The 22,702-nt window shown below is 47.5% G+C and overlaps 8 protein-coding genes across 8 annotated transcripts; 5 read left to right on the top strand and 3 right to left on the bottom strand.

Annotated features, from left to right (window-relative positions):
• Positions 1 to 2,196: 2,196 nt before the first annotated feature.
• Positions 2,197 to 3,280, top strand: EV420DRAFT_394466 (uncharacterized protein). The gene is made up of 5 exons (XM_060481965.1): positions 2,197 to 2,225; positions 2,278 to 2,571; positions 2,629 to 2,883; positions 2,937 to 2,999; positions 3,053 to 3,280. Exons 2-5 carry the CDS (start codon positions 2,438 to 2,440, stop codon positions 3,099 to 3,101), a joined length of 501 nt encoding a protein of 166 aa, XP_060330654.1. The 5' UTR covers positions 2,197 to 2,225; positions 2,278 to 2,437; the 3' UTR covers positions 3,102 to 3,280.
• A 618-nt stretch (positions 3,281 to 3,898) lies between these two features.
• EV420DRAFT_1545203 (uncharacterized protein) lies at positions 3,899 to 5,982 on the bottom strand. The gene has a single exon (XM_060473260.1). The coding sequence runs from the start codon at positions 5,812 to 5,814 to the stop codon at positions 4,060 to 4,062; it is 1,755 nt and encodes a 584-aa protein (XP_060330653.1). The 5' UTR covers positions 5,815 to 5,982; the 3' UTR covers positions 3,899 to 4,059.
• A 1,463-nt stretch (positions 5,983 to 7,445) lies between these two features.
• EV420DRAFT_1480087 (uncharacterized protein) lies at positions 7,446 to 8,654 on the top strand (the record flags this gene model as incomplete). Its single annotated transcript, XM_060469639.1, has 7 exons — positions 7,446 to 7,530; positions 7,581 to 7,708; positions 7,765 to 7,804; positions 7,878 to 7,990; positions 8,044 to 8,104; positions 8,178 to 8,240; positions 8,392 to 8,654. The coding sequence occupies 7 exons, from the start codon at positions 7,446 to 7,448 to the stop codon at positions 8,652 to 8,654; spliced, it is 753 nt and encodes a 250-aa protein (XP_060330652.1).
• A 319-nt stretch (positions 8,655 to 8,973) lies between these two features.
• EV420DRAFT_1270603 (uncharacterized protein) lies at positions 8,974 to 10,265 on the top strand (the record flags this gene model as incomplete). Its single annotated transcript, XM_060467582.1, has 6 exons — positions 8,974 to 9,184; positions 9,238 to 9,418; positions 9,473 to 9,676; positions 9,726 to 9,757; positions 9,811 to 10,130; positions 10,188 to 10,265. The coding sequence occupies 6 exons, from the start codon at positions 8,974 to 8,976 to the stop codon at positions 10,263 to 10,265; spliced, it is 1,026 nt and encodes a 341-aa protein (XP_060330651.1).
• Positions 10,266 to 10,469: 204 nt separating this feature from the next.
• Positions 10,470 to 11,912, top strand: EV420DRAFT_1643246 (uncharacterized protein; the record flags this gene model as incomplete). Its single annotated transcript, XM_060477477.1, has 1 exon — positions 10,470 to 11,912. One exon carries the CDS (start codon positions 10,470 to 10,472, stop codon positions 11,910 to 11,912), a length of 1,443 nt encoding a protein of 480 aa, XP_060330650.1.
• Positions 11,913 to 13,167: 1,255 nt separating this feature from the next.
• Positions 13,168 to 14,051, top strand: EV420DRAFT_1682633 (kinase-like domain-containing protein; the record flags this gene model as incomplete). Its single annotated transcript, XM_060479235.1, has 4 exons — positions 13,168 to 13,301; positions 13,354 to 13,601; positions 13,659 to 13,831; positions 13,889 to 14,051. Coding segments are annotated over 4 exons (705 nt in total), but the record flags the coding sequence as incomplete, so codon positions are not given.
• A 387-nt stretch (positions 14,052 to 14,438) lies between these two features.
• On the bottom strand, positions 14,439 to 15,894 carry EV420DRAFT_394270 (uncharacterized protein). Its single transcript, XM_060481964.1, has 8 exons — positions 15,475 to 15,894; positions 15,380 to 15,419; positions 15,296 to 15,322; positions 14,952 to 15,246; positions 14,812 to 14,901; positions 14,730 to 14,759; positions 14,557 to 14,679; positions 14,439 to 14,503 (listed from the first exon to the last, which is right to left on the bottom strand). Exons 1-8 carry the CDS (start codon positions 15,644 to 15,646, stop codon positions 14,450 to 14,452), a joined length of 831 nt encoding a protein of 276 aa, XP_060330648.1. The 5' UTR covers positions 15,647 to 15,894; the 3' UTR covers positions 14,439 to 14,449.
• A 3,155-nt stretch (positions 15,895 to 19,049) lies between these two features.
• EV420DRAFT_1682587 (uncharacterized protein) lies at positions 19,050 to 22,333 on the bottom strand. Its single transcript, XM_060479234.1, has 7 exons — positions 22,017 to 22,333; positions 21,649 to 21,727; positions 21,542 to 21,588; positions 21,494 to 21,521; positions 21,049 to 21,472; positions 19,838 to 21,012; positions 19,050 to 19,716 (listed from the first exon to the last, which is right to left on the bottom strand). The coding sequence occupies exons 1-7, from the start codon at positions 22,136 to 22,138 to the stop codon at positions 19,471 to 19,473; spliced, it is 2,121 nt and encodes a 706-aa protein (XP_060330647.1). The 5' UTR covers positions 22,139 to 22,333; the 3' UTR covers positions 19,050 to 19,470.
• Between the last annotated feature and the right edge of the window lie 369 nt (positions 22,334 to 22,702).

Raw genomic sequence — 22,702 nt, 5'->3', positions numbered from 1 at the left:
GATACCTATTAATGTGATTAGACATAGAATCACAGTGACGGGACAATTCGTACCTGCTGCATGAACGTATCACCGCCATCAAATCCCTCCGTTCCGCCCCTGTATTGGAACACAGGTTCTTGGTCCAGATCGTAGAACGTATGATTTGCAGCATACACCGTGTTAGCTCGCTCGTAGGAGTCGTAGCCGAGTATATCTCATCCAAGGTATCTGTAAAGGAAGAATGAGTTCAAAATGACAGACCATAAACAACGAAATCGCTCGCCGGAATTGGCTGCTGCTTTACGGCAACAGGATCTGATCTTTTCGAATAGGCTAGTAGTATGCTCATTCTATCTCCGCAGAGGATATGATGCAGGGACGGACATCCAGAGGGAAGGTTTCTTGCAAAGAGTGGACGCCCATATCATACGCATAAGAGCGTCAGCAACGAAGCAACGAATGTACGGCTATCCTGAGCGAAATGTTCACAGTACGTGACGGGATCAACGAGCAGCAAACGAGTATCTGCGGAACACTGTAAGTCATGATCCGTAGCAGACAGACAAGGAGAAATAAAGACGGGTTCTACCTCTCACATTGGGAGCGTTCATAGATGAAGTTATTTTTCGTGCGAAGAGACCGGAGGTTGTGATTTCACTGACCATCAGGCTGTGGGGCACACGAAGCTACTTGGATATAATTGTGGTATTCTTGGCTTCAAGAAAGCGACCTTCAAACCAATGGATGCATGAGAGAAAGAAAAGTAAGGAACTGTCGACAGACGCACGTATTATATGCTCCCCTCGCATGGCTACGTCTGGATAAAGGCATTAGGCACACTATTCTTCCGATTTTTATGCAGCCATCATGGAACAGAGGTCGTATCGGAAATATCGCCGTAGCTACCAACAATCATGTCCTTGTACCCCAAGAAAGAACGAAAGATTTCACGAAAAACCATCAGCAGTTCGTTATCGTTTCTTCACGTTGGACTCACTCACATCACATACAGAGATCTCCAAGGTGAGCGTTATCATTTTTGTCGACCTTCTCCGCCGTTCCTGTGCATCGACCGGGACAAGAAAGTGCCTATGATAACTGCAAAGAGAGGAGGATTACCAATGTCGTCAATTACCAGAGATATCCGTACACACTGTTTCAGATCCGCTAGAATGCATCAGTGGCTGAGCATTGACTCACCCGAGTTGCTCGCAAGAACATCGAAGTTGGTGCAAAGTCGGTGAGAGACTCGTGTCACGGTCAAGTCACGATAAAAAGCTGTGCAGAGATCCAGGGCCGACAGATCCGGAACGCGACTCCGTTTGCCTCCGACACAGGCTCTTCCTTTTACGAACATCATCTCATTCTTTTCCTCTCCTCATCTCTACGACGGCCTCAACCTCCGAAGTTGGCAGCATCTTCAAGTAATTCTCTCTCGTTGCAAGCCCTTGTTTGTCTGCTCCTGGTCAGTGGTCTTGGACACTGTGAAATCGATGTTTCCCTTGGAAGAAAACTTATGCAGACCTGGTTCACAGTCGAGATACTGACACCTTGGGTGGGGCTCTTCAAATCGATCTTCCAGATTTTTGGAATGAGCTAGACGAGTCATACAACGGACCAGACCTCGTAAATATATAGAACAAGCGTGCGCGCGACCGGATCTTTGAAAGTGCCGATAAAAGTGTCCTACGCGAAGGCAATGGTGACGCCGCTGTCTCTGCAGTCATTATTTGTTTGCTAACCATAAATTAATGTATAATCACGGCCTGTTCGCATTTGCTATGCATATAACCAAGTTTCAGATATACATTCCTCGGATGTGAGATGAAGGACCCACAGAGCCTGGCAAGGAATCGACGACCTTCCCTCTTCCGGTACATGAATTTTTTGTGTACGATCTTTCTACCTTCCTAACGAAATACCACTGTCTCGGATAGCTTGTTCCTTGAATTCTAAAGTCATCGTCTTGTTGCAGAGACCCGGGCAAGAAACTGCAAACTGGATTTCAATTGGTCAAATATGATAACGGTTTTCTGTTCGACTTCGATGAAGGCTCACTTGTACATGGCATTCTGGCACGTCTCGAGTTAGATTTTCAGGGGAGAGTTACTCCTTGATTCCTTCTCTAAGTCAGCTCGACATTTAGACGGAGAAGCCAGGCTTCCGCGATAGAGATAGCTCTCTGCTCCGCTCGAACCTGTCGGTCCACGATTTCGACTAGGTACCGGCGGCCTACGGAAACGGTCCGTTCCCCCGAAACCTTGAAATCTTTGGTGACTTAGTCCGTTGTAACAGTCTCTCGAGCAAATCAAGCTTCCTAAACGTATCTTCCTTGTAGCAAATATATGGCTTACTCCAGATGAACCGCTTTAAGTGCCGCTGACTCACTTCAATTCGGCGCCTTCGCGGTTTGAAAATTGTCTGAATTTGAAACATCCGCCTGTCTCCATTTTCCATGTTCTACGACGCCGGATACTGCCACACAGGCAACGGGGTAGCCTGCTGGTACTACAACCACGACACCTGCTCACGAGGAACGAACTGTGAGTACTCCCATGCTGCCGATATAAGGAGCGTGCGGGATAGTCGGTGAGCAAGCCAGTTTTCTTGGTCGCAAGTCATAGTCTGACTCTCACTTGTATGCAGAGGTAAAAACGTCTGCCTTCACTACCTGCAAGGCTACTGCATGTTTGGCGACCATCCATGTCGATATTCTCATGATCGTCGATTCCTTTCTTCGAATCTATCGCATGGCCCTGTCTCTCTACCGCCTCCCGCCATTCATATCGATCTCCCACCTGCACCGATTCTTGCTAAACCAGACAAGCCACGCAAGTCAGCTGGTCTCAGGAAATTAGATAAGGTAGGGGGATATCCGTGTCGTCAGTATGTGGTGAAATGGTACGTGCATCTGTGACCCGTCTGCATTCACCTACTGAGATTCATATGTCCAGCTTCACAGAGTGTACTCCTTCTCGGATAGCACCAGCACGACCAGTAAACGATGCTGATTCGATGTAAGTCCGACGTATTCATTTTTCCTGCTTACGGTTTAATGTAGGCTGATTAGGCTGAACCGCCCAATGGCTTGTTGGTGGACGGTTATCGCGTTCTTCTGAAATCTTGAAGCCCACCATCATTATGAACGACAACATGAACACAATAGGCCGAGCGATTACAATGTAGCAGTCTTCCCAAATGACATTTGACGAGGCCGACGCTTATGATATTGGATCGTTCGCTCCTTGAATCACCCTCGCTGATCATGCGTTCGTATGAATACCTCCTTTATTTGGAGATTTTGGAGATCATATGCAGTTTCGTCCTTGATACCCTTGTCTTAACTGAAGTCTACGATAAAGGGTATGAAAAGAAGTCGCCTTCAATATCAGCTTCTCTTCAAGGTATGTTGCTGTTCTTTGCATCTTTTAAGCTCGTCTTTATCAGTCTTGGTTAGGTCGTCTATTATTACTAGACCCACTGGCGGTGTATACCACATACCACCACTCCCCATACCGACCGATAGTCCCTATGGCCTTGCCCGATTCTCCTTTTTTGGCTGTTCTAATGGCAGCGCCGTGCATCGAGACCGTTCCTTACATCTTTGTTTCTTCAGCGCGTTGAGCATGCAACGATATGTCACCGAGGACCGCCATGCGTGAAAAACGGGTACGTTGATCTTAGCGATTCAGAAACTACTTCCCGTAATGGTTTGTCCATTTTAATACGCGAAGACCACACAACGACATTCTGCCTCCAAAGAAATGGCATCGTTAGCTACTTCGCCAGACAAGGAGATGGATATTCACGGTCTTTCTCGACCACGGACCATGGTACAACTGCGATTTAACCCGAACTAAACACGGAGACAGTGGTGGAAAACCTCCTGACTCGCGGAGCATAATCAAAAGAAATGAGTCTAATTCCCCACCAATGCTGATAGCCGATAATTAACTGTCTCTAGATCTGTATTTAGCGGCCTTTTAAATATCGCATGTCCAGTGAGCTATTATTCACATAAAGAACAAATGCTAGCAGCCTATCTACAGATCATCTGAAGTCGTAACTTGTTCATAACTAAAAGGATCGAGGATCATTGTGATCATAGCGAGACATGTAAAATCGGAGACCCCTCTCACGTAAGGCAAGGAGACGCCTTTCGAAGGACTCCGACATAACGTATTCCATTTGAACGTGGATATACAAACGCTCTAGGGCAGCTCCGCCCGCTTCGCGAGACTCCAAAAATAGCATAATGCAATTCTCAACCGACTCATTTTCTTCCGCACTGAGACTCGGAGAAGATAGATCTATCTCCATAGAGCGTAGCCCAGGGAGAAATAATGCAACACTCTCTGAGGCGACAGCATGCGAAAGATCTCGAATATGGTCGTTGGCATGAAGGTGCGAAATGATATCTCTAATAGAGTCAACTGGGACCCAAAATATGGAGATCTCCTCGAGCGATGAACAACTACCACATTGGAGCAAGTGCAGCGGATCACAAATCATTGGACCCCACGAGAAATTGAGAGTCTTCAGAGCACAGCTTGACCGTCGCAACATGGAAACTATGCCATCGTTCGCATCTGTTGTATAATGACTGTCCTTGTATAATATATTCAGTTGCTTCAACGATGGCAAGACGACGAGCGACAATATGCCATCGAAAGACTGGGAACCAAGGATTGTCTCCCCGGTAAACGACTGTACTATGATGTAGGACAACCGAGTGATCTTGGGCAAAATGACAGGAGTTGCATGTGGATACTTGCGTGCATCCCAAGAAGAAATTTGTGACGTAAATGACAATGATTCGAGGGAGGACATCCGGCAAAGAACCTGGACTATCTGCGATGCGTTTAGATGAGATGTAGTAATCCCTCGCAGCGTTAAGGTAGTCAACTTCGACCATGGCAGCTGCAGATCCTGCCAACAAGAATTATCATCGACATTGTTGATGATGAGGTTTCGAAGATTGGTAGCTGATAGAAGTTGCACTTGATGGTAAGAAGATGTTGTTAGCCCTTCAACGATCTCCAGGGTCTCGAGAGCAGATATGGAGTGCTGAATGAAGGAAAACGGTTCCAGCGTAAGGCCTGAGAGACTGATTAATAATCGTTTCCATCGATAGGAAGAGGAAATGAAAGGCCAGAGATATGATATTCCTTCATTCGTCACAGGGTCGTTGCAGAGTGAGGTGACCGAGGATTCGTCGTTCGTCATATTGACATCACAGATAAACGAGATGTCAAGGGGAATGCCAGCAGATCGCTGTAGTTGAAGATGGAATCTCTTCATGAAGTACTCATATGAAATAAAATCATCATGAGGTGACTCCTTTGACAGCCGTCCTCGGGCGCGAACGGACTTGGGTATCATAGACATGTTAAAGTGTACCTGCGTCCACAGCAGCGGAAATGATAACGCAGTCTGCCGCCACATTCTGCACACATTAACAAGTATCCATGGATGTGAATCTGGGTGGAAGGAACTGCGACTCGTCGTTGAGTCGGAGACACAATGTCGGAAGATTTTGTGTAACACGCCTTCAGGAAGACGTCGGACGGGATTAAGGATTATTCTTGAGTGCCTCGTCATCCACTCAAGCAGATTGCGCTCCTGCACAAGAGATTTCAATTTTCTCTCCAGCTCTGGTATCAGGGAATCAAGCTCTGAAATCCTGTTAGATCCCGCCCTTAAAGTGGCTTCCATCGATGCTGATGGGGGTTGATTGCTATGCAAAAGGGCGATGATGGACGGATCTGGGGCAAGATGGAATGAGGAGGATCCATCGCATGTCATATGGCAGTTTGGACACGAGTGGGACATATCGACTACGAGTGGGATATTATTCGAAGGAACAAAACCGGATATGGATGCGGCGTAGATTGGATGATCTCCCAGGTGCCAAAGCGGCGGTCGACGACAAGTAAAGAGGAGAATGGACAAAATTCAATGGGTAAGGTCCAGCACGTTGTTTGTGGCAGGACGAAGGAAAGTTGTTCCGATATCCGACTCCCCACCACCGATTATCCTCTAACGGACACGAAGTTTGCGGCGGCTTTCCTCGTTGCGCAAAAACTGCCGAGTTGATATATCCTCTGCAATCACGCTACGAAGAAGAGTCAAGGAGTCAATATTATTAACCCACATGGAAGCGGTAATAGTACTAGAAAACTGGTAGCCGACAACGTGGCGTGGTGATGGCGGATCACTGGCATTTTCAAGGTCCGACGCGACTCAGTCTCCTACCACCATCATCGTACCGCTCGACACATTGCCCGGCTCGCCCATGGACAGCTTGTCGTTCAGTATCTCATTCCGTGACGCAGCTCTCAGTCCGTGATGTAGCGCTCAATCATTGAAAAGGAAAACTGATGATACGGACCTCACTGGAGAGGTGCGTCGGTCTGAGTATCGAGCATTCGAGAGATACTAAATGCAGCACTGCAGGTCTCATTCCTAAGCGATCTTTTATAGAATCCTCGGCAAATTTGGTACCCAAGGAGTCGAGGACGACGTATGATACAACGATATTGAACATGGTGACCAACGAACGACCCCAACCCCCAGTTCTACGCGCATAGAGCAAGATACCGCCTCAGCTGAAATTCACCATCTCATGGACGGTAGTGAATATCCGGCGCCTTCACCCCTTTACTAGTGGCTTCTCTTTCACTTTCCGAAGCGCATATAGTCGGGTTGTACGACATCTTTTAAGACGTCGTATATCGTCATGACACGGCACGGTACCGTCTCTTCTCCAGAAAGCGTCTCAAGAACACCGTTAGGGCCGAGGATTACTTTTTTCAGTGTTGTGGGTAGAGGGGTACGGATGATCGCCTGCTTCATGCACGGTACGCGCTTTTTCCTCCTTTTTTTCGACTGTATTCCATAATCATATTACAGGGTGTATATTTCCTCAATTCTGCGCCCGCACATACGACCTTTGCCTGCTGGTACACAATATCTGAGACGGTACCACGGTACCGCTTGCAAGTGTTCAGCCCGAATATTACGTGGTAGCAGAGCCGGAGGCTTGCTTATGAACTTGTACGTGCTGCGTTACTTTTGATATATTCGTTATTCACTGCGCCGTAGCCTGCAACGACATGGCCGCCTTACGAATTTTCATCTCACGGCCCGCTTGAACGATGGTTCACAAACCATGTTGGATCTGCTTTTACTATGCTGATTCATACGGACCCATGGAACTGCCGATTATTTGAAACGCTACTCGAACTCCCCGAATATATTCAAGCTATTATTTCTCCGGCAACCAGGGTATGATTTCCGTCCTTCTGCCTATGTATGCGAGTGTTAACGTCTAGACTAGATGCACCTCGAGATGAGGCGGGATGACTGCAGCTGTCGGTGAGGCTGACATGGAGAGGAAGGAGAGAACGTCTTTTTCCGGGAGACGAATGTCATGCTAGGACATATAAGTGCGTAGAGCCGACATGTTCAAGCCCATGGAACAGGTTCCGCCCTTAGTATCGGACGCTCTCATCCCCGAAGGGAAGTTGTCTCTGGGACGCACGCCGGGTTGAATTCTTCCCTTTCCCCACTTTCCATCGCTGCTTTCTCGTGTGCAGGAACGGTCAAAATCCGGATCACCTGTAAAACAACAGTGCGAGACGAAGCGCAGATGCCACCTGAAAACAGTCATAGGCAGCCAGTCACGAAGGAGGAGGCGATGTTGCGGTGGCAGACTGATATCAAGGTCTGACGGGACTCCGGCGTTTACTGCCTTCATCGCACTGTTGGCCTATCGCTTAGTTTTCTCTGGTGGGCTATCCAGTGTTCCGTACAGTACGCGGTACGGGCGTCGAATAGGTGAACCAGTCTGATTACTGAGGTTTTTCCTGAGATATTGATCATAATATTTGCAGATCTGCCTTCGAAGAGTGTTGTGAAATCGAAGCGGATGTACAAGGCAGTCCGCCATAATAAACCAGCGAACCTATCCAAAGCCCATTTCCATGTGCGAACACTGGTAGCAAAGGTATGATCTCTTCGTTCCTTGATTTCTCCATCCTTCAACGCAAATATCGCTAGGTTGCCTTCTTTTCAAATTGCATGTCCCCATCAGCAAGTGGTAGCATGCCTGCAGCTAAAAGTTCATTGTTTTAGGTGCGATTCTTCATGTTTTTTTTTTGTTTCTATTTTCATATCCGCTAATTGTACTACAGGTGACGCCCAACTACAGGCTAGTTCTATCATTTCAGCTTTATATTTCACTATCGAGGATTCACGTACGTCGTTCGTATTTCGCAATTACCATCCTCCTCATGTTCCTTTTACCAGCTGGTCCTTTTCGTCTACCAACAGCACATATAAACTTCCGATGACCACGGAATGAGGATTAGTCTTCGGTGATCATACGTGATTGTTGACGTTTATCAGATCCACCTCGTGCGACCCACATCTCTTTTCTGTTCGCACTGCTTGATTTCTCTGTCACACATACTGCTTACTCACCGGAATCTCCAAAGCTTACTTTTTATCCGGCTGGGAAACCTTTCGTGCTGCGCTTTGCTCCTTGGCTGAGCGCTCACGGGAACGCCATGCGTACATCTATTCACCGTCCGGATGGTTGTGCAGCGACGTATGCTTCAAACCCTCAATTCTATTGCAAGTCTCTTTCTGTTATCGGGAGCGTGGGATAGAGTACGCAACATTTCATGTATCCGCTGCTATGCAACCGACATTTTGGCTATTTAGTGACTATCGACTCTTGTCTCTCTAGTCTTGCACTCCTTTTAGGGTACTTTCATGTTGCTCTGCCGTCAGGGCATCTATAAATACTGCCTGCGCTGCATAGGCTAACGGCAGTTGGGAACATGCTATTCGCTATAAACTCCGACCTTACAACTACGCGATTCAGAAGCGCCACAAAGACTCCGATCTGATGGGGATCCTCAAATACATTCGCACCTGACAACGTATAAAGCAACAAGCTTGGACGACTCTTCATCACACCTCATCATGGCTCCCAGAACTCGTGAACAATGGGTCGCAGACCAGACCAGACCAATGCCCGCCGTCGCCACAGCCAACCTGAGTGGGAAGACACTCGTCCTAATTGGAGCCAATGCCGGACTCGGATTCGAAGCTGCGAAGCACTTCGCTAGAATGAACCCCGCAAGATTGGTGTTGACGGCAAGGGATGAAGCGAAGGGAAAGGATGCTCTCGCTCGTACGTTCTTCGCTTATCAGATCTGTGATGTCGACTGATCTTTATCATCGCAGGTGTTCAGAAAGAGACCGGCTACACCAAAGCGGAGTTATGGATCACTGACGTCGCCAATTTCAGCAGCGTCATCGCATTTGCTGATAGGGCTGAACGTGAGCTCGACCGATTGGATATCCTCGTAGAGAATGCTGGGATGGCAACTTGGGAGTACGAACAAGTGGAGGGTTGGGAGAAAACGTACGTACTCTGTGGCGTCTTCTGTGGGCGCAAGAGGGCTAACTGATTACTTAGCTTGCATACGAACAACCTTGGTCCCGGTCTACTCGCTATCCGTATGATCCCCAAGATGCTTGAGACGGCTCGCAAGCACTCCGTCGTCCCGAGATTGGTCATTGTTGCGAGCGACGTGCACTATTGGACGACGATAGAGAAGGATGTTATTGCTTCACCGAGGATACTCGTGAAGTTGTCATCCAAGGAGTATTGTACAAAAGAGTGCGTATGATCTCTCTTCCTCGTAGCACCTATGCTAACCTTTAAGCAGGGTCATGGATCACCGATACTTTGACTCCAAACGTTCGTAAAGTTCGTATTCATCTTCGTACCGACTAATCCTTGCGTCTTCGCAGTGCTCAACGTACTCTTTGCTCGATCCCTGCAGCTCCACGTCCCATCTTCCCCAGCAATAACCGTGAACTCCGTTAACCCCGGATTCTGTTTCTCCGGCCTCCGAACTAGTATCCCTGCCGAGGAGGCGGAAACTATGCGGAAGGAGGAAGAGCTTTGCTTCACTACCGAAGAAGGGAGCCGGCAACTCGTTTATGGTGCTGTTGGGTCACTAGATGACGAAGAGAAACTTCGTGGCAAGTACATCCAGATGTCCGAGGTCGTCGAGGAGAGCGATTTCGTGATCAGCGAAGATGGAAAGATTGTGCAAGACAAAGTCTGGGTGAGTAACTTTTGTTGTTCTGACAGTGGAATGGATTGTTGATGTCTTGTCCTTTAGGAGGAGATGCTGGATCTTTTGGGTAAAATCGATCCCAAGGTCTCCGAGGTGGCGAACTCTTATCTGAAGAAGATTTGATTGATGTTCATCGTTAAACGTTAAACATTTGAATGTACACTATCGTGACGAATATGCGAATGTTGAAAATTGATCATCGACATGGCGCTTGTTTCCGGCTACGGAACGATCAAGTCTTGACTCACTACGAGACCGATCATAGACATTGCCAAACTACTACTACGACCACCTCCTCCTCCATCCCCTCCTCTTCCTCCTCCCATGATGCCCTTGCTATGTCCCTGTCGTCAGTGTAATTGTCGCTTCGGGACCCAGGAGATGGTAGGGCAACTCGAAGCTCCTGAGTATACCGCTCGCTTCAACCACCTGCTGGCGACAAATGACGTCCCATTGGATGAAGAGATTCACAGCTTCGCAGCGATTTCTGCAGAAAAGGAGGAGCTGAGAAATAAAGTCAGACGCCAGATCACACATCTCAGAGACTCGACGGATTACTTGTTAGCTCTGCAAGAGAAGACAGAGTGGGAGACAGCGAACTACAACACCGTCAGAGCTCCTCTTCGACGTCTTCCCGACGACATGCTCTCCGAAATATTCTTTCAATGCGTGGACGAGATTGACATCCAGCAGAACATCGACCGGATTGGAAAGGAACAAGATGTTATCAGTTCTTTGGATTATCGCCGGGCACCGTGGCTTCTGACTAGGGTGTGCAAGCATTGGCGCGCCGTCGCTCTGTCTCATCCTCGTCTTTGGTCTATCATAAGCGTCAATACCCCCGGGGGCATATATGCCGGCAGCTTGACGCATATGCAAGCTTTGGAACTGCAACTCCAGCGCTCCGGTACATGCCCATTATCCGTGGCACTAAGGAGCACCACAACGCTCGCGTCCTCTCATACTCTACAGCTTCTCATTTCATCGTCGCCGCGCTGGAAGAAACTACTAACGGCGGTCCCGATACAAGCATACCGAGATCTCTGCAAGATAGAGGGCAACCTTCCTTTGTTGGAAGAATTCTATGGTCTCACAACCGTTGGTATTTATCAAATAAACAATGCGCCTGCTCTCGAATTCACCGGCCTCCGTGGCGCTCCCATACTCAAAAAGATTGCAGGCTCGCCGGGTATCTTGAGCCATATATCTCTACATACGCCTCGAATCACAGCAGCTGAGGTCCTCAGAGCGCGGGCGACGAGTCAAGAGCTTGTCGCAATTCTCGGTCGACTACCGTCACTCGAACGATCTTCCCTCATCTGCATGCCAGCCACGGAGAGTGGAGACCTTGAGGGTGCCAATGTGACGTTAGCTCACCTTCGACATCTATCCCTTCCAATGTCGACCAGTATCCTCGCAGGTCTCACGCTACCAGCGCTCACGACGTTGACTCTGAAGGGAGACATCTCCATCGATACCGTCCTCTCACATCTTCAGCGCTCCAGATCCACAGTTCGAGAGATAACCATCGCCTTGAATGATGTTGCTGAAGCAGATTGCACTCACCTGCTCAATGAACTCTCGTCTCTCGAGGTGGTTGTAGTGCTTACAAAATACGCTCATACCCCCGCGTTCATCCAAGGGCTATTTGAGACTTCGGGCCGTTTTACAGCGCTACGTAGGCTCACGTTGAAGGGAATAGAAACTATCGATCCGGCCAGCCTTGCTCATGTCAAGGATGTGCACCCCGGTCTTGTTATAACTGGATAGACCGTAGACAGTCGTTTCGAAAGATTGATGACATATCATTACGGTCGATAGTTACTTAGTTTAAAAACTTGCTGTCAAGTTTTCCCTATTGTTTATGGGACCATTTCACTGCGAGTGCGACTACAGTTCAAAGACATCGTCACATGTTATTTGTTACGATTATAGGGTAGCGTAGTACAAGTTGTACGTAGTTAGTTGAGTAATCGTGAATGCGTTAAGTTCTCTTGACCTAAAAGGATCCGACGAGCGCTAAGCGTAGCTGGCGAGTATTGAAGTCAGAAAACGCTGAGCGTAGCTGACTGGAATCTCAGAGTTCACACGATGTGGATTCAAGTAGGTAAAGAAGATGATCATTTCGTAGCTAGACCAATGTTTATATACTAGGGAAAGCTACGAAAAAGGTTATAGTAGTACAGACTTTTCAGGAATCTTCTGCGGGTTTCTGGTATTTTCAGGTAAGTAAAAGTATGTATGGAATATCAGAGAAACTAAGGGAAAACGTCGAGTCCTTGTTTAGGCGTCGGAAGGCTTAGTAAGGCCGGATAGGGTGTATCCATAACATTATTGGCCACTCCAGCTCCGCTCAGGATCACATCATGCGAAGAACAGCATCGACCTCACACCACCACGTTGAAAATTTTTACCGCGTCTGAAACATCCAAATTATTCCTTTGGCTTGATGCGGCTAACAAGAACATCAGGAGTTATCCAGACCAAGTCTTGCGGTGCTTGGAGAACGGAAGACAACTATTGCAATCAGCCGTCGACGAACAGATCCAAATGTATGCTCTTTCTGCGTATATTGACGATATTGCTGACTTACGCAAACCCAGATCTCCATCTACAACGTACGCAGCTATTCTGAATGATTTGCATGTCGCTGATTGTCTGCTAGGCATGCCTTGATCGCAGGCGGAAACCACCCGTAAGAGATAAATCTTTTGGTCTCTTCAATTATCCATTTCTCTTATTTAGGTTCCATCCTGCATCCGACTTACTCTTTCACCATCAGAACTCCGACGTCGAAGTGATAGGCTCTCAAACCAACAAAGCAAATCTCCCAAAGGGCTTAAGTGATTTACAGATCGGTCTGTACCGTTACGCCCTCCTTGCGTGCGTAGGAAATCTCTGGAAGGATAAACGCGTCTCTTCAACCGAATCTGGAATTTCTCTTCCCATCCCAAAAGCCATTCACGAAGGTGAAGAGTGAGATCATGTTGTTAATCTTGGTCACGGTGGTTTTGGTGTTGTTCACACATACCGAAATAAGGGGGAAGAACGGTACGTAGCGGGAAAGAAGATACTCACCCATTATGGTATCGAGCAAGCGGAAAGAGAACGTTCAATTCTGGCGCAAGTTGATCACATCCACGTAGTTCGATTTCTGGGGTATGTTTCAATGTTCTACATTTGATACCAAGGGCTAACTTGCTTTGCATAGATCGTATTTTGACCAACGGACAAGCGAGTTCTGTGTCTATACGGGTTACGTCCCCGGCGGAACGCTTGCATCATGCCAGTTACTCGAAGCAGATGTGAAAGTACTAATCCGTCAGGTCCTGGATGGTCTTATCTTCCTACATCGTCAGAATATCGTGCAACGTGACATCAAGGGATCCAATTTGTTCATCACAGTCGACGGCTGCGTCAAATTCGGAGACCTTGGTTGTGCAACTGTTATCGATCTAAGTACGTGCCTGAAGTTCAATGAAGAATATTAACATGTACTTGCATGCTGTCGTATAGCACGGAAGCTGCTTTCTCGCTCCGCCACCCCTTGTTTCATGTCTCCGGAATTGTTATTCACTGATCATTATGATGAGAAGACTGACATTTGGAGTTTGGGCATGGTGATTATTGAACTGTTGAAGCAGAGGCACCCTTGGGCGAGGAACAAACCTGCTCGTATTGTTGTAATGGTATCCGTATATTTACTTTAGTTCCGTTTTCCGGGCTTATCTGTTATCGCGTACCAGATGCATGAGCGCGATCAACACCTACCGACGCTGCTCAGAGGGATCACTTCTGAATCGATCAAATCTATTCTGGGAAAAATCTTCGTAGATCAAGGAGCCAGACCTTCCGCTCTCCAGTTGGTGAACGACAAGTGGTTCTCAATTGCTTAAAGGATGCCGGATTGAGTAGCTTGTAATCACAGTAGGTATCCCATTCCGGTTCCGGAAGCTATGTCAGTAGACGAGGTTAAACAGCTCCAGATGGCGACTCGGAGGAAGATCGACCCAATAGATTTCAGGCGCAGCATGCGCAAGACTACTGATGACTGGAACTGAGGAGTAATGACCAAAGGTACTAACCGGGCGTCGATATGCAGGCTAGCGCACGGAAATTCGAATTTCACTGACAGTCTCGCCTCGGAGCGAAGAGGTTGCGGAAGTTCGGAACGGAATCCCGGCTGCATCAAGGGTATTACAGCGCCAACTGTATTCACCGAATGTCCTCGTAATGATTTCAGTGTGAGATATACAGAAAGGAGAAGTAGACAATCAGGAAATTGAAAGTCGAGAGAATACGTTGGATTAGCAACTTTCGTCTCTAACAAACCAAACACCCCAGACCCCGCTGAAAATACCCTGAGCACGAGCATCAGCAAGGAATAAGGAATGATAAAGTACATCCGGCTTACCCTGTGGTCACAACTATCCGGCTGGTCGAAGTGATGGCCATCGTAGTCCGCGGGAGTGGTAGAACACATTTCTCGCCAATTATCCCATGGCGGTTGGTGGTTACCCATGTGGGCTTCAATGCGCTACCAGGGACATCAGAGAATTAGGATATTTGAGGCGCAAATGGACATACGCGAGTCTTCGAGCCAGTCGCCACGCACCCCTGCAGATTCCATGAAATCGTGGAGCATAGAAGAACTAAAAGTGATACGTACCTTATCCTGAAAGTTTTCCCACAGCGTTTTGCAACTCGGCTCGTTCGAATCAACCGTCCAATGGCCGTAAATCCGAGGCTTCGTGGGCGCCTAAGAGAAGATCAGAAGATACACCATCCCGAATGTGACAGCAGGCTCACCGAATTATCGACGTCAACAGTACAATACCCTGGCTGCTTGATGTTGATGCCGTGAATGATAATCCCCTTCTCTTTACACAACCGCAAGCCACCTTCGCCTCTGGGCACGCCCATCAACTGAGCGGAATACTCTCTCGTGTCAAAATGGAGACAGCGTTTTGATGGGGTTAGGTCAGCCCATGCGAGACCATCGAGTGTGAGCTGGTGCTTTTTATCCTTCACAGATCGGATGTGGAAGTGAAGAGTGAGTGCGAAGACGCAAATTACGAAGAAAATTATAGCCCGAAGAGATCTCCTGTAACTGATAATGAGAAATTGATAAGAAGGGGAGTCCTGAGACTCACTTTGAAGACGATCGCGACACATGGGTTCTAAGGTGATCACTATTGCTTAGTTAATGAGGGTGGGGATAACAAATGATTTCTCACAAAGTGGATGGATGAGAAATGGGTACAGAATTCGGATTGGCTATACAGAATAGAACCATAAGAACGCGGTATCAAATAAAAAAGCAGTAGCATACCGGAATACAAAAGACGGTTCTCGCTCGTGTTCACTGCTCCATGTTCAACATCACTACTATACGGTGGTGGGGGTGCTATCGGAGAGCTTGAAGAAATTGCATATGAGCTCGACTCTTGCGGTAGTCGTGACGGCTGCACGTCGTCGCCACTGTCCTTGTTGCTGTCAGTCATGGTGATGGTAGAGACGACGCCATGGCAGTGCTGGTTTGGGGTTCCGCTTTTGGATTTCGGAATTATGGCCCGAAACGAACCGGTGTACCGTGCGGTTCTCGACACTCCTTATTCTGAACGATAATACGCACAAGAAGATCTTCAGCTATGGAGCCGAACTGAATCCTCGAGATGACGTGAGATCTGCTGGAGAAAAGAAAGTGTTGCTTTTGTACCCAGCTACCATGTGGATGTAGATGCCGCCTTCGCTCTACTTAAACAAAGGGGAATCCCGCATAGGCGGTGTCGGCAGTGAGTGATGATCACTCTGGTCTTCGTTTGCGACTATCATCCACGAGGCCATCCTTCAGGTCTTGATGAAGTGGCTATACGCGGCTCATTAGACGGGTCAAAACATATTGAAAATGAGACGAACTAGCTCACAGTGATAGTGCTACCATTGCCTTTCACTGTCCATCCTTGTTGAGATATACATCATTGTTCATGAGCGACGTTTGCGATGGGTAAGCGAGATCAACTAGACCGTTATATCCAATGCTTGTAAAACTTCGTGGTCGCCTTGAGGTAACTTAGGTCAGTTGGCGCAGTATCCTAAGCATGACACTCACTTCACCAAGCAAGAATAATGCTGCTCGAAGGTATTATCCTGTATTCAAATCAGATTTTATACAATAGAGGATCTGTAATCTTCACCGATATTCTCCACAATCTTAATGAGTGATTGCAGGAAGATGAGTCGGGAAATATCCTAGCACCATCCGCATGGGGCCTTCGTGTTCACGCTCTATACCATAGTTCGTAAGTCAAAGGAAGAGTATCGCAGCGAGAAAGCCACGTATACTTATGAGAGACTGTCTAGAGACGTTATGCAAGCACAACAGGACACATCCAGAGGGGAATGTAGGTTGGAAGGGCTAAAGTCACGAGCATCATCCTCGCATGGGTATCAGATAATCACCTCACTAGGACTGCTGACTTGTAAGCGCTCGGCTTGGGCGTCAAAGTTTTTAAGAATGTCAGATTAACACCGTTAGCAACCGGGCAGTTGCTGGGGTTTATTCAGAAACTGTGAGCAATGTTCGAAAGGGAAGACAAAGGGAATGCACCTGCATCATACCGAAGGAACATTGTTTCTCAGCCATAATCTGCCGAGACCCTGTTGTATGGGCCTCATTAAGTAAGAGTGAAGAACTCGCAGGTACAGTCGAGGTGGTTCGCCAGATGCTGATGTCAGAGAAATGGACCGTTGACGTTACATTCCTATCGTACGCGTGCATGTAGTGGATCAAAACGAACGCTTTTTCTATCGTACACCAACGAGAATTGAACTTTGCAACAGTGTGCAAAAATCAGTAACAGAAACCCTTCTGTACGTTCGCAAAATCTGACTATATGCGCTATTAGGTGATCCCTGGCCTGCAAAAGCAATAGACGTACATTTCACGGGATATCAACATGGCGATTCTAGTGCATCTACCCTTCCATTACATCGAGTATTTGCGATGCTTGAAGCTTGTTATTGAGCATTGTCCTAGTATCATTACATTCAAACGGTGCGAGCATGAACTTTACCTGAAAATTCGATCAGTGCGGCACTTCCTTCATTTCAGATGTTCATATTACAGGTCCTGGTGGAGACTACCATGCCTTCAACACTTGTCGTTGCTATCAGAGAAAATCATGATGGAAGTAAAACTTAAAGGAAGAGTTATAGGAACCCGCCGGATGTTCGGATCGGAACTCCGAGGATCATCACGTAGTGGTGGCCTCTGAGTGGGGAGGATAAGCTGAAACGATCCAGTTTCCGATGGAGTGAAGAACATAGTGTGGGTAAGTCTAGCGTGTATGAAGGATAGACGAGGCGACACCTGAAATAAAGCTGAGACTGGACTAGGAAAGTCATCGGCACGTCCACATTACCGAGAATGATGAGCCTGCAGAGTAGTATAGGGTACGCTAGAAGGCGTAGTGGTGGTTGTTGAACAAAAATAGAAGTACGGTCTGATGAAATTGTTGAACGCGATGGAAAGACTCTGAGAGAAATATCGTCAGACATAAAATGAAGACGAAGAACACTGACCATTCGTGTGATATATCACTGAACCCAACCCAAGGCGTCGACCAGCATTTCGTAATGCAGAGTCCCGTCTTAGGATAATGGCATGTTCATAAAACAATAATATCAGAATTCGGCTAAAATTCCTAAGATGAGGATCAGAGATAATAACTCGGTATGAAAAGAAGAATACGCACCATAACCCAAAGCCTGCCTACAAGAACCTAGTTTCTCTCACCTATGCACTCGGATCATCCTCATCCAAACTGGATGATAGCACCGGCAATGAGAAAGTGCACCAGAGATGAAAGGATAGCTGAGACTATCTCATGGCCTTCGTCTATGTGGAAAAGTTTGTGTCGGTCAGGTCGAAGTGTCAGCTACATCGAATTTCTCAAATATTTTTCGGCTGGAAAAATATGACAAATGATATTGGCTAGCAGAGCTCATACTTAGAAAATAACTGACATTTCATTATGGCAAGAAAACATACCCAGAGCGCCCTCGACAGGTTAGTTGATTGGTCTCACTCGCACAAGTTCAGCGAGATGCGGCACTTTGGCTTATCATAGTAAGCGCGTATTTGTCGACTTGATCCAGAATTAACAAATGGACTAGATTACATCGTATCACCTAGAAATGTGATGGCAGCGGAGAAGAAAAGTCGGACTTACAATTTCAAATCAGGGCGGTTCATGATCCGGGCCGGATGCCGGTTCTCTCCTCTACCCTTCCCCGACGCAGCAGGATCACTTCCTAGGAAACGTTACGCGTCGTTCCATAACACCAATGTCTATAGTTCTCTTCCCTCTGACAGTGTGAACACTAATGCCGCTATATCCACAGATGAGAATACAATCCCTGGTACGCATCACACTGTACTGTACCACTGCGATGGCAGCTAGACCGAGAACACAGTTCTCGGAAGGTTTGTGTTGCAAGGCTGGTACACATTTCTCTCCTACCTTGCTTGGTTATTGGTCGTTGTCATTCAGATTATATTATGGGCTGCATGTATGCAAATCTCTGCTACCGGACACATTGCTGCAGTGTAATATCAAGCACCATGTGGTAGTCTAGTATTTTGTCCGGATAGTCGTTCTGTTCTCGTGCAATTTGGAGCAAATTTGACCATCATTCGATAACGTCTAACACTCCGAAACACCGCCAATGCCTCGGAATAGATTTCCTACCAGTCTAGATGAACGACGCTTCTTGCAGTTTGAAGGAATACTGTAAAATTCGTTATGGACCACAACCTGCCAGGACGGTCAGTTATTCCTTTCTCTTTCATCTCCGATACCCCACTGATGACGTCTCTTGGACTAGGTATCGACTTCGCCACAAGGATTTCCCTTGGACTAGACGACTACCAAGCTACGTTCACCTCTTCCTTTTACTGTCAATGAATACACCCTCTGACCATCTCGCTGCTTGCATGCCACTCACGTCAAGCCGGCTTACACTCGCTGGACTCCAACCAAGAATTTCCGGGCAGCTTAACCAAGGCTCGAGGACGGTGATCTTCTGCGAAAAAACTTATCCGTGCCTTGGTTAACTCGCTACTGACCTACAAAGACGAGCTCTTTGCCACCGTTCTCTCCAGCACAACACTTCTCTGATTAAATGTTCATTGGTCCTCTTGTTCCTGCGAAATGCTGATTCACCCTTCTGAGCAGATCTCGTTTTGCTGAAGAAAAAACGCTGAACAACTCGTAGGAGAGCCGCCGTTTCGAGTCCGAGTTTGGCAAAGGAAGCACATCGAGGTTTAACCATAAGCCATAACGCCTAGAGTTGTAACATATGTCGTTCCAAGTTCCAGGAGTTTTCGGCGAAACTTGGATTCGATGACATTATTATCAACTGACTCATCAGAATGATGAGACCCCGCAAATTGAAGGTTGTGTGGTGGATTGATCTCTACATTGCGGAAGTTGTATTGCATCAACACTCCAAAGACCAGGCTTCGAGTATCGCCAATATACACAGATGACTGTCTTTGATTGTATGTGGACTATCAGGATATCTTGAGACATATGTGCATAAAGTTTAAAAGAGCGAACATAGAACTTGGAGACGCAACATTTCCATAACGGTCGCTAATTTCTATCAAAAAGTACAGGATATGTACTTACATTAAACCAGAATATTGACGCACTTTTCTCCGCCAAGTTATTGATCATATCTTCTGTCATATCATCTACCATTTGGAAAACCGAAACTTTCTCAAATCTGTCGTCTGACAGTCTTCGCCCAACCACCCATCCTTTCCAACAGTGTGATGAATAATTCATAGATTCCTCAGATCCGATCAGCGTGTACATGTCTTCAGGTATAGGGTACTGGTGCCTTGCAATGATGTTGAATACACGCTTTGTCCCATACATGTCTTCAACATGCAACCTCCCATGTCGATCAGCTCCTGGCACACCTTCCACAGCCAGCCCCTGCACGAACCCTTTTTCAATGCAGAGCGCTGCCTCACATTCATCATCCTTCCCTTTCCGATGAATAGCTGTAAAATAGTGCTCATCCCTTGGCAATGGCTTTGTCATGACCTGGTCCCACGATGGTCGCCATTTTGTGCCTGCATCTCCTGGTTCAGGATACTGGAAGAACAGAAACCCTCGTTTGATGGACATGATTGTATTCACCAAGGCTGTCCATGCATCCCCAGGAGACTGGTGCTCATAGTATGCCGGTATCGTGTAGGGCCCCAGAAGGAATGCCATCCCCGCAATTTTATCCACTGGGTTTGTTGACACCTGACACCGCATCTCCTCCAGCATTTCGAATATTTCGTGCAAAATTTGCCTCATGTCCCGTATCTGCTGGCGAAATGTCGTCAGAGTTTCGGTCTCGTAGTTACCGTTCTTGTCCGGCTTCGCATTCAGTGGCCCATCCGGCGTAACTCCGCAGATTGTCCTCCCGTAGCCGACTTCCTGCAGTGTCCACGCGCGATTAAACCAACTGCGATCATTGTCAAAGTAACCTTCCATCACACTCAGTGGGCGCCCCAGCCCACTCAGATAACAGAACACGTCCACATCCCCATATGTCTGTCCGATGGTAGGCACATCCAGCTTCCACTCCTCTGCACGCAAATACTCCCTCAGCCCCCCTTTCTGCCTCAAACAGAGGACATCTAACCACACATACTCCCGGCCCAGATTCAGCATCTCAATGCGGATTAGGTTGAGGTTCGTTCCCCTTGGGATGGGCACGGGCCATTCGTGTCCGTTGATGGGCGTCCACACATCCACGCGATCCCCATCGCCCACCCAAGCATGTGATATCGGGTCTGGATATTCTGATCGACCGATCCACGTTGGCACGACTCAATTACTGTACAGATCCCAGGCACGCCGAGGGCATGTGTTAGGTTCCACAACACAGTTTCCATCCAGTGCGTTTCGTCGCATCTTGCGGTCCTTCCTGTCACATTTGCGTAGCTCTCCTGGGATGATACTCCAATCATCAGTGTACCATACCCTACGGAGACAGCTGTACGCGGTGCCAAAGTCATAATTCTTCCAGATGCACACTTCAAGAACGGAGGAGAGGGATGGGGTTTCTAGGGAGTGTGATGTTCCGAGGGTGGTATTTAGTCGCTCCAGGAGACCCCGAGTGCCGAGGGTGGTACAGGGTGTGTTAGCGAGAGAGGCCGATATCACAGGCTTTGCACCAGTGTACTTCCGCTGTAATGGAACAACGATCTCCTCCTCCGCCTGGTTGATCTCTGTGCTCGCAGAGATTGTAACCTCTGGGAGCTTCGCATACTTCAGACGCACCAGAAATGTGTTATTGAGTGTCATTTTACTCACTTATGATGTACTTACTGCTTCATCCCGCCGACGATCCCTAGCTTCTCGGCAATTCCAAGGGACTGTAGATTTTTGTTGGTTAGAAATGTGTTTGAAACATAGAAAACGGAAGGAATACACACTCCACTTCCAAGGATGTCTTGGTGAAGTATCATCCATACTTCGATCGGCGTATCAGCCGGTGTGAAGGTGTGCAACAACCTTGATCGACAAAAGTGGGTATCAGAGTTATGCGGTCCTCACGTAAGGCCTTCAATTCCCACGACTTTCTAATGCCTCATCCATAGATCCGCCATCCGAAGGCTGTGGGACGGTTGCGGATGAAGAGACAAATATAAATTGCTGTACGTCACTTAGTATACTTCATCTCATGAGTGAATTCAAAGACATCGAAAGACCCCCTTCGGTTTTGGCCATTCTCAATGCTCGCCGAGAGTTCCAAGCACAAAAGCTTTATATTCTCTTCTTGTTATTGGCTCCTCTTACGCACTGGAACTGCACGTAAAGCAGGAGTCTTTCAGAAGCTGTGATGAAGATCCACCGCCTACATCGGCGATATGCTCTCTCCGGCCCAAGTATCCGCACAGCTTGGGCCCAAATTAACGAAGACATTGTCCGAAGAATACTGTTCTCGCTGAGATTTCAGAGGGTTCGGACTGAACTATATCTTCGCTACTGCGTTGTAGATGTACTCGTGAGGGCTAATCATCTACGACAGGTTTTTTGACGAAACAAGTGCATGCTACAACCTTCGGCATAAGCACCCAGCATTAAATAAAACTTTTAGCGCTGCCAATGGGATTCCCCAATTACACCTGAGGCCCGGTAGGAAACAATGCTTCCATTCAATACGTAGAGTCACACGTTGACGTACGAAGAAGACTGCATTAATGAACCGCCGACGAGTGTGATAAGACACCATTGATCCAAGAAGACTCGAATATGAGACTACGCAGTGAACTCGCAGCAGGTAGATTAGGTGCGAGTGAGGGAGGGAGGAATAAAGCTTTGATGAAGGAAAACAAAGTTGTCGAAAATAAGGCAGGCAGGGGGGAAGGATAGGCTGAAAGTAACGTATGTCGCAACAACGGCTCCCACAGTGAGATCGATAACATTGATCTGTTCATAGGACAATGCTGATAGGATTTTGTACAGCCCGTGATTCCTCAGGGGAGG

Source organism: Desarmillaria tabescens (assembly GCF_030435595.1).
Source record: "Desarmillaria tabescens strain CCBAS 213 chromosome Unknown EV420scaffold_18, whole genome shotgun sequence".
In the NCBI taxonomy this organism is placed as follows: domain Eukaryota; kingdom Fungi; phylum Basidiomycota; class Agaricomycetes; order Agaricales; family Physalacriaceae; genus Desarmillaria; species Desarmillaria tabescens.
This window is presented reverse-complemented; position numbering and strand designations above follow the sequence as displayed.

Excerpts from the sequence above, each read along its gene's own strand:
- EV420DRAFT_394466 (XM_060481965.1), top strand. The coding sequence starts at position 2,438 with ATGTTCTACGACGCCGGATACTGCCACACAGGCAACGGGGTAGCCTGC. Across the intron at positions 2,572-2,628 it reads AGGAGCGTGCGGGATAGTCG|AGGTAAAAACGTCTGCCTTC; the intron begins GTGAGCAAGCCA and ends ACTTGTATGCAG. Across the intron at positions 2,884-2,936 it reads CGTCAGTATGTGGTGAAATG|CTTCACAGAGTGTACTCCTT; the intron begins GTACGTGCATCT and ends TCATATGTCCAG.
- EV420DRAFT_1545203 (XM_060473260.1), bottom strand. The coding sequence starts at position 5,814 with ATGTCCCACTCGTGTCCAAACTGCCATATGACATGCGATGGATCCTCC.
- EV420DRAFT_394270 (XM_060481964.1), bottom strand. The coding sequence starts at position 15,646 with ATGACTGACAGCAACAAGGACAGTGGCGACGACGTGCAGCCGTCACGA. Across the intron at positions 14,902-14,951 it reads CTGTTGACGTCGATAATTCG|GCGCCCACGAAGCCTCGGAT; the intron begins GTGAGCCTGCTG and ends ATCTTCTCTTAG. Across the intron at positions 14,760-14,811 it reads GGGAAAACTTTCAGGATAAG|GGGTGCGTGGCGACTGGCTC; the intron begins GTACGTATCACT and ends TGGAATCTGCAG.
- EV420DRAFT_1682587 (XM_060479234.1), bottom strand. The coding sequence starts at position 22,138 with ATGTCTTCGTTAATTTGGGCCCAAGCTGTGCGGATACTTGGGCCGGAG. Across the intron at positions 21,589-21,648 it reads AAGACATCCTTGGAAGTGGA|TCCCTTGGAATTGCCGAGAA; the intron begins GTGTGTATTCCT and ends AAAAATCTACAG. Across the intron at positions 21,013-21,048 it reads GCGTGCCTGGGATCTGTACA|AATATCCAGACCCGATATCA; the intron begins GTAATTGAGTCG and ends TCGGTCGATCAG.